A 9,239-nucleotide genomic window follows, 5' to 3' on the forward strand; every position below is an offset into this window, starting at 1 on the left:
CAGGGTCATGTATTATCGCTGAGAATTCTGAGCAAAAACAAACAGGTTCCGAGTCGCAGAGGACCTAGGTTGATAACACAGAGTTGGAAGAAGAGCCTCCAAGCCTCATGAAACTGCTACTCAGGAGCACCAAGAACAAATCCTCAATCTTGGGGACTGCAAAAGGTCAGACTAGAACAAGTTGAGGTCCTTGAGCCTGTAGCCCTCCATCTTGCCACTAGATGGCGCCAGAGGCACGTCTCTGCTCACTCTCCAGCCGGGCTTAGGAGAAGGAAGGCTTCAGGAGAAGTTAGCTTTAGCCCTCCTTCCTGGTTCCCTGTCTCATCCTGTAGCCCTTGAATTTCCGCCCAGAGAAAGATCCACTTTCACACGTGCCCTCGCTCCACTTTGCCCCCAGGAAATGCCAAGGCCTTTGAAGTATCCCTGGGAGCCAAACAATTAAACTGGGGGGGGGATGGGGTGGGGTGTAAAGATGGTTTTATGTAATTTGTAATACACTGGTCTAAGTCCCCTCCTAGAAGAAAGGTTAACCGCAGTCTCAGAAGAAAATCCTTAAGCTTTTAAGGGGAAAAAAAGCCCTCAACAAAACAAGGGTATCCACTTAGGTGTCTGGAAGTGGGACCATGGGTGAAGCAAGAGAGAAACACACCACGGTGTGAATATAGCCAAGTATTCCATTTATTAACAAAATAGTCTTAGCAAGGGAGAGCTCTGTTCACCCCACAAGAGGCCCCGCAGCCGAGGCCGGCCCCGAAGCCCCAGCGCTGCTGCGTAAGACCGGGAGGGAGGGAAGGTGTTGGGGAGAAGACTTGTATTAAGTCTTTAATCCTAGCCACCGCAGGAACCCACGGAAACCTAATGCCAGCTTTGGCGATTGCTGGCTCAGGTCTGGGACATGGCGAAGGGAGTGCTCTGATCCTAGGGCTCCCTGAGTCCCCAGCCTGCCCCCAACAGAGCTCCTAATGTTGTCTGGTCTGCTGACTTGAGGACTGGTAAGCTTTGGAGGGATCCATTTAGGATCCCTGACCCCACCCCTATCGCCAGGGGAGGGGGCGGGTCACAGTCCCAACTAGGGAGAGAAAAAATAAAATAGTAACGATAAAGTACTTCACAAAATATAAAGAGCAATTTCGTGCCAGCGGGGGCCTTCTAAGACATTTAATTGGATGTGTCAGGTCCCTGTCAGCCGGCAATTTGACTGCACCGCAAGGTGTGGGTCCCTGAGGGGCCAGGAAGGTAGAAGACGTGGCAGGCTCAGTTGGAGGCCATTGGGCCACTGCTGGTGGCACAGGGACTTCCCGAACTGAGCACCATGGAGGGTCAAGGCTGTGATTTGATTTGAGGGCTCAGGGCCTAGAACCAAGTGCTCATGTGGGAAGTGGGGGGTGAGGGGTGGGAGGTTTGTTGTGTAGTACCACACAGCCCAACAGAATTCTGGTTCATCAGAGCTCAAGACCTCCAGCCACCAAGTTGTTCCCCCTGACCCCCCCAAATTGTTTTTTTTTTTTTTGTACAAAGAAAAAAAAAGAATTAAAACTTCACATGGAATGAAACAAGATGGGGTGGGCAGGAAAAGGGAAGATATGCAGTTTTAACAGTTAAGACTCATGCAAGAGACTTCCCAAGATGGGGGAAACTGAAAGTGTAGAACCCCAAATCTTCCTTCATTCCTTAACACCAAATCAGTCAAAATCAAACACCCCCAAACCTTAAAACATATACCCAAGAAGAATAAACAAAAGAAGGGAGAGGGGTGGGGGAATCATGGAGTTACCTGGGTGGTTAATATTATTATTTGGGGGAGACAGACTTTTTGCATACCACTGACTCATGTGGTCATTAATGCACTTATGTTCCCAGCTTGTAAGCTAACATTATAGTAAATAAATACACAGTCCGGTGGGGGAGGGGCTGGGCTGGATCCTGGTAGGGGTAAGCGGTAGTGGAGCTTGCAGCGTTGAAGGCAGTAGGACGTGAGAGGAAGGGGTGGGTGGGGAAGGGCTGGGAGGGGCCAGAGCTGTGGTTACTGGTATCCAAGCGCGGAGGCGGAGGCTAGTCTCTGTCCATACAGTGCGTATGGCGAGTAGTAGGGTCCGGCTGTGGGAAGGGACGGCACTGCCAGGCCCCCAGCTGTAGATAAGTGGCTCTTGCCATAGGGGTGGTATCGGCTTAGCCCCAAAGTGTGTGGACTCCGCAAGGACAGCGACCCGGGGCTGCCTGGGGCAGCGGGCGGGGGGAGATGCAGGTGACAAGAAGCCGCGGCTGCAGCGGCTGCAGCGGCACTGCCCAAGCTCGACGCCCCGGGGTAGGCGGCCAGAAGTTTCTCTGCGCCCGGCAGGGCTGTGTGAGTCCGTAGATGGCTGAGCAGCTCCTCGGAGGTGGCAAAGCGCTTGTCGCAGGGCCCGCTGGCCGCCACCCAATTGCAGCTGTGTGGCAGCGGTTCGTTCTGCAGCATGAAGCCATAGGTGTAGAGAGGATGGCCCGGGAGAGCGGCCTGGGCGGCGCTGGAGGAGAGCGCCGCAGGTTGCAAGGGGTGCCCGGGGTACACCAGAGGGTAGCCACTGGCCTTAAGGCTGGGCCCGGCCGGATCATGCGCGCTGCAAGTGGAACAGCTTGAGCCGCCGAGGTGCGAGGCGCTGTGGTAGCCTCCTAGACAGTAGGGGTCACGGCATAATCCCTGCAGGAAGGAGGGTGGGGAGGCCCCCGTGAGTGGGCTGGAGCTGGGGGGCTTGCCTGGTGGCAGGCCCAGGCCCCCGGACAGCTGACCTCCCACTAAACCAGACTTGCTAGGATCCAGGCCAGGAACGAACTGAGACGGATAGCCGGCGTAGGCGCCCACGATGGAGCCGTGGTAACCAATGCTGGAGGGCGGTAGTGGGAACACCGAGTGGCCTGGTTTGTAGGGTGACACTGGAGCCACGTGGCCCGCCCCTACCAGGGCGGAGGGCGGCTCTGACTTGCGCCCCGATGCGGTGGCTTCCGGGCCACCGTGAGCCGAGTCCCCACCGCTGCCTCGGCTCCCAGCGGCTGGCTCAGGACTGGGTTTGGCTTCCTGGTCTTTCTTGTCCAGTTCGCTGGCGCCGCCGGCCCCGCCGCCGCCGTTCTTGCAGTCTGAGTGGTGTGGTGAACCTCCGCGGGAGCCGCCGGGAGAAGACGAGTTTGATGAGGTGGAGACCGATGCCCCGTGCGGGGGAAAGGGAGGGCAGGCGGCGCTGGGGACCCTGAAGCCCGCCTTGTCTCCGGGGGACGAGGAGGACGAAGAGGTGGTGGAGGACACCGACGAGGAGCCGCTGTCTTTGCGGGAGTCGCCGCCGCCGGAGCCCTTAGAGTAGGGCTTGAAGCTCGACTTGTCCTCCGCGGGGGAGTCCCCCAGCTGCTTGAGCGCCGCGGCCGCGGAGGCGGCGCCGGGGGCGGAGCGGCTCGGGTCTTTCTCGGATCCCAGCCCGTTGGCCGCCGCCGCCGCCGCTACGGAGTTGAGCTTGGACGAGGGCGGCGGGTCGGGCTTGCCGATCTGCGAGCAGGTCTGGGCTAGCAGAGCCAAAGGACTCTTCTTGGCGTCCAGCTGCGGGAGACAGTGGCAAAGGGGAGGGAGAAGGGGGTGAGACTGGGAGACCCACTAAGCGCGCGCGGAGAAGCAGAGCCGAGCACTGCGGTCGAGTGAAGGGAGCCGAGCGAGGAGGGACACCGAAAGAGGGCCTGGCTCTGGCCAAGTAGCTGGGCGGAATGGCACTTGCCTTGTGGGTTAGTCCCCGAGTGTGACATGGGCGCTGGTGCGCACGAGAAATGGCTCAACCACAGCCCTCCCGGTTAAAGGTGACTTCTCTGTAATCCGGATGGTGATTCGCCCCTTTCCAGATAATTTCCCCATCTTTTTGGGCCAGGGAAAAACTTAAGCCTTTAGTTTGGGAGAACTTCGTTTGGGACGGGTTTCTGGTGATGGCGCTCGGGGTAAGAGCAGGGAGAGGCGCCTTCTAAAGGCAGAGCCGCAGTTGGCCCTGTGAGTAGCCCCTCCCTCTCTCCTTCCCTCCCTTTCTCCCTCCCTCCCGGGGAGGACACCCAGACAAGTAAGATGAAGAAAGACCCAGGATAGTGAGTGCCTGGTTGTCTGCACTGTGCCCCTAACAGACCGGGGAAGATGCAGAGGGACACCGGGGTGGAGGCGAGGGAGGCCCAGAAGCCGTCTTTGGACAGGACTCTAAGGGGCCAGAGGAAAAGTAAAGGACTCTGAGCACCATAAGAGCAAATCCAGTCAGATAGAAAACTCGCAGCTCCAAAGGGCGACTGGGCAAAACCCATGAGTCTAGGGAGAACCTGGGTGGTGTGTGTGTGTGTGGGGGGGTGTCTGGTTCCTGCCTTCCGTCCCTCCTCAGGAGGTCCGCCTGCGTGGCCAGCTTCGGGCCTCGCGTCGCTACGGGAGGTGGGGTGGGGTGGGGTGGGGTGGAGGGTGGTGGAGGGAGCAGAGCCATGGGCCCAGCATGGGTGGAGGAGTGGGGTTCAGTTCTGGGTGGGCAGCGCCCGGAGACTGACCTCAATTGGGCTGACGGGAGTGGAGGACAGCGGTTGCAGGTACTCCGGGTGCAGGAGGTGACCGGTGTGAGCGCTCAGCATCTTCAGGACCCTGATAGGGAGCCGGTTTGCCTGGCGCAGGGGGTCCGCCGGGGGCAGGAGGGACACCACTGCCGGCACCGCCGGCCTCTTCCCGCCGCCGCCGCCGCTGCTGCTGCCGCCGCCGCTGCTTTCGGGTGTCCTTGGGTTAGATCCAGCGGGCGAATCGCTCATTTGGAGGAGGCAGCGCCACTGGGGGGGCGGGGAGGGAGGGGAAGCTCCGGGAGGCGAGCTCCCGGGGCGGGTGGGCTCGCTCCGCTGCGTCGAACGCCGTGCAGCAGCCGCTGCGCCTCCGTGCCGCCTCCCCTCCTCCACCGCCGCCGCCGCCGCCGCCGCCGCCGCAGCTAGCCCAGGCGAGCAACACAAAAACCTTCGCCTTCCGCGAGCTGCACGTCAAATAGCCGCGATCTGCAGCCACACTTCAAAGGGATCGCCGCGCCCGCCCAATCGCAGCTCTCTCCCGGACCCCGGGGCGGGGAGAGCGGAGGGCGGAGGCGGGCGCCGCCGGTGGGCGGGGAGAGTCTTAAAGCGCCCTAGCCGTCGCCGCCTCCCGGCCTTCGCCCAGTGCTGGATCTGCTCCCCTTTGCGGGTTGTGCCCGGCTGCCCTAGCCCACGGGTCACCCAAGGGACGGGACTTCTGGACACGGACTCTGCGCCCTCTCCTGTTGCCTGCTGCTTCCTACTAGTGTCTAGGGTGGAGACCGGGGTGGGAACGCACGGCGCCTGCTCCGGTCCTAGGATCCAAGCCTCTCCCCGGGGCCGCCGGGGGGCGGGCTACGCCTCGGGAGCTCGGCCGCTTCTCCGAGCTGCTTAGGCCGGTTCTCTTTCCCCTAATTGGCCTCTCCCGGATGTGTTCACTTGGAAGCGCCGAAGCCTTGAGGGCATCCACTATTCCCTGGGCGCTGCCTGAGCCCTTCCAACTACTTTGAGCCTGTCCAGTCAGACTGGAAATGGAAGGACTTCCCGGTGAGACGGTCTAGGTGAAGCGTGGTAGAAGGTTTGGCTCCCTGGCCAGGGAGCGTCACCTCAAAGCTCCTGGAACGCCCCCAGGGGCGCTCTGAATTATAGATCGCGTTTAGGTGTGTTTCAGGGTTCTTGTCCCGTTTAAAGTCATAAAGCTACCTCACTGTGCTGTGACGAGCTGAGCTGCCGTTTGGCGGCGACGTGGTTGGAGGTAGCATCAAAGTAGAGGCCGATGTCCTAGAGGAGGGGGGTCTCAGCACTGCAGGGCGACACAAACTCTAGAGACTGCCCCATTGGTTTCCCCTCCGGCGAAATTTCGAAATAAACCCTTTTTATTAATAATAACAGTACCGTCTCGGATTCCCCCAAGCCTTTCGGAAAAGGTACGTATTTACACTTGGCAGAGATTTTTACATAGTCATGGTCCTGACCATAAAGTTCTAGATCATTGGCTCAATCGACTGAGCTTGGTCCTTTGTGCCCCAGCTCTGGAGTGACCACTTTTGCGTGTCCTCAGTGGCCAGTGGAGGCGCGCTGGTGTCGCTGTTCCTTTTGAATACCCTTTTCCAGTCGTGATTTGTCAGTCACTCTGACCATCAAGTTCTGTCTTTGTAGGAGTGTTACCCAGGACTATCTGGTTCTGACCGCGTGGTGCTGACCCACAGTTGTTTTATTATTATTTTTCCCTGACTCTGATATCAATGACTCAACACAACGTGAGAGCAAGAGATTCCAAAGGGGTCGGCAAAGTGAGTGGAAGGAGCGAATCATAGAACAATCATGAACTTCATGATGCGCAGGAGAGAGGGCAGCAGGCAGCTTCCAAGGCCACATCCTTCATACACAGAACTCAAACTCTCCCTGGATCCACAAGGTTTGATAAATAAATGTGCATAGGTTTCTCAGAAATTACCCGACTGTCCCTTCCCTCATCTTTAGATCTTATAAATTTATCGAATAGCCAGAGATGCCCTGACTCTGATGATATGGTCCGTGTTGCAGCAGGAGGGGCATGGGAATGAATGGAAGGGAGGAGGATTTTCTCATTTATTTTATGGTACAAAGTTTTACTCTCTTCTTGCAACTCCCATAAGCTCAGCTCATGCCAGCCTATGCCTTCTGACCTCATGGTTATTGCGAACAGTTATCTGTAAAATTCTACTCTAAGCTGGGTCTGCAGCCTCGTTCTTGTAAATGCAGCACCCAGGAAGCTGAGGCAGGAGAGTCACACCATGAATTTGAGACCAGCTTGGTATACCTAGTGAGTTCCAGTCTCGCTTGTGCTACAGAGTGAGACCCTATCTCCCAACAAACACAGTCCACCGCTATTGAAGGGTTACTTCAACTTAATCCAGTCCTTTGGCCTTTGGGAGAGAAAAGAGTGGAAGAAGTCCTTTGGCCTTTGTGGATATGTTGGAGGAAGAACTGGGAAGAAGGGAGAGTTTGGAGACAGAGACAAAAGTCTTCTGGGTTATTGTAACCAGTCCAGCTGGTGGGGGGGGGGAGGGAGGGAGGGAGAGAGGAGAGGAGAGAGAGAGAGAGAGAGAGAGAGAGAGGGAGAGAGAGAGAAGAGAGAGAGAGAAGAGAGAGAGAGGAGAGAGAGAAGAGAGAAAGAGAGAAGAGAGAGAGAAGAGAGAAGAGAGAAGAGAGAGAGAAGAGAGAGAGGAGAGAGAGAGGAGAGAGAGAGAAGAGAGAGAGAAGAGAGAGAGAGAGAGAAAGAGAGAGAAGAGAGAGAGAGAAGAGAGAGAGAAGAGAAGAGAGAGAAGAGAGAGAGAGAAGAGAGAGAGGAGAGAGAGAGAGAAGAGAGAAAGAGAGAAGAGAGAGAGAGAGAGAGAGAGAGAGAGAGAGAGAGAGAGAGAGAGAGTAGAAACCATTCTAGGAGCAGAGCAGATGTGTGTTAGAAATGATTAATGGGAAATAAGTTGGAGGGAAAGAGAGTAGACACTAAGGAATGTGGGTGGGAAAGAGAGGGCAGGAGGCCACAGAAAGGACGGTGGAGTATTTTTATTTGGAGAGTAGAAAGATGTCAAATGAACAAAAGGAAGAAGGGGAGCAGACAGGATGTCCCAGCCTGCCGGGCAGGGTAGGGGGCAGGCGATTTCCCCACGGAATGATACATTGTCCTTTTAAGAAACTTAGTTCTCTAAGCTCAGAGCAGTTAGCATGGACAGGGCTAATGGTGCCAGGTGTCAGGCCTGTTTCCTGCTCCTGTACAGTATGTAGGACACACACACTCCATAGCACACACAGAGGGTAGGGACAACTCCTGGGGTGCTGGTAAGGACAAGAGAGCTTCCTTGATTGGATCAATCCAGTTTCCTTGTGAGAGAAAAATTAAAAAAAAAACAAACCATACTGAGCCTAATTAAAACACTTGCAGATGAGTATTGAGTTTACTATTTGACATTTACTTAGCAAAATTGTTACCCCATACAGAGCACTACACTGGGCCTCAGCCTGAAAGGAAGTTCAGTTTTCAAAGGAATGGCTTGCCACCTAGGCGAGAACGTGACTCATTAATCAACCAGGACCAGTGTTTACTGAGGGCCAGCTGTGGGCAGAGCCTTAGGAATGTGGTTTAAAAAAAAAAAAGACCCTGTAAAAGTTGCAGTGCAGGGGCATACAGCCCATGTCCTTCCCTCAGAGAAGTGTGGCAGATGCAGAGGACCTCATTTGTCAGCCCTTCGCTGGTTACCCTGGAAATGACGAGCAGTGGTTTACCTAGGACAGGGCTAGAGCTACTTGAAGCTGTTTCTAGGACACTGTAGTGAAGAATGGCCTGCCTGTTAGTCAGTCCTTTTTCTGTCTAGCATGCAGGGTCTCGCTCTGTAGCTCAGCCTGGATTAGGACTCAAGATTTCCCTAGCAGGAACTACAAGCAAGCTTGATTTTAGGCAGTGCTTTAAATAATATTGGATGTAAACAGCCCAGCTAGAGCTATGAGTGAGGAATGGGAACCTGAAGTTCCTGGAGTCAGGTCACTGGCAGCCAGGCCTTTAAGGTACATTGCTGCTGAGGTGACCCTGGGTACATTGTCTCCCCCTCCCCCAACATGCTTCAGTTTTCTCATGCATAAAATCTAAGAGTGGCCATCTCAATCCCGGGAGGCCAGAGACAGACAGCACAGGTCACATGTGGAGTGTTGAGACAAAGAGAATCCCAGGTAAAGGAGGCCTGGGATGCAGTGTACTTTCTGCCTCTAGGGAACGTGGCTAAGTCGAGTTAGGTGGTAACTGTGTCACCCATCAATGTCTGGATCCGGACGATCTCAGCCTAGACTGGGAATTCCATGGAACTGGTAACAGACCTTCCTCCGGGCTCCACTCCAATGTATCTTAAAAAAAAAAAAAAAAAAAGTCCCTCAAAAGCTATTGTAAAAAAAAAAGCCTTTAGAAAATTGTGGATATTTATAGATTTTTTTTCACAGACTTCAATTTACATAAAATTTGCCACCCAGGAAAAAAAGGCCTGAGTCAGGTGGAGAGCGAGAGGTGGTAGATTTGTTGTGAGGGGGTAATGGGCACTTTTCACTCCTTGCTGGGGCGGAATTGCCTGAATGATCACCGCATGCATAATACTCCAACCCTAGTGGCAACATCATGAAATAATATCTCACCGGGTAACTATTTACATTTTTTTTTTTTAACAAGCTGTAAGAACTTCGTAAAGTCT

At 55.1% G+C, this 9,239-nt stretch overlaps 1 protein-coding gene across 2 annotated transcripts; it reads right to left on the bottom strand.

Annotated features, from left to right (window-relative positions):
- Positions 1–656: 656 nt before the first annotated feature.
- On the bottom strand, positions 657–5,062 carry Znf703 (zinc finger protein 703). 2 transcript variants are annotated; one of them, XM_021170193.3, is made up of 2 exons: positions 4,528–4,990; positions 657–3,562 (listed from the first exon to the last, which is right to left on the bottom strand). In XM_021170193.3, exons 1-2 carry the CDS (start codon positions 4,777–4,779, stop codon positions 2,024–2,026), a joined length of 1,791 nt encoding a protein of 596 aa, XP_021025852.1. In that variant the 5' UTR covers positions 4,780–4,990; the 3' UTR covers positions 657–2,023. The 2 variants fall into 2 exon arrangements, with proteins under 2 accessions (XP_021025852.1, XP_021025853.1); XM_021170194.3 differs by lacking the exon at positions 657–3,562 and adding an exon at positions 3,611–3,868 and having other exon boundaries at positions 4,528–5,062.
- Positions 5,063–9,239: the final 4,177 nt, after the last annotated feature.

Source organism: Mus caroli, unplaced genomic scaffold (assembly GCF_978045245.1).
Source record: "Mus caroli unplaced genomic scaffold, Mus_caroli_1 scaffold_10, whole genome shotgun sequence".
In the NCBI taxonomy this organism is placed as follows: Eukaryota; Metazoa; Chordata; class Mammalia; order Rodentia; family Muridae; genus Mus; species Mus caroli.

What these genes read in the sequence shown, in the direction of transcription:
- Znf703 (XM_021170193.3), bottom strand. Translation starts at nt 4,779, where the DNA reads ATGAGCGATTCGCCCGCTGGATCTAACCCAAGGACACCCGAAAGCAGC. An exon ending in CTCCCGTCAGCCCAATTGAG is followed by an intron (nt 3,563 to 4,527) that starts GTCAGTCTCCGG and finishes TGTCTCCCGCAG; the next exon opens with CTGGACGCCAAGAAGAGTCC.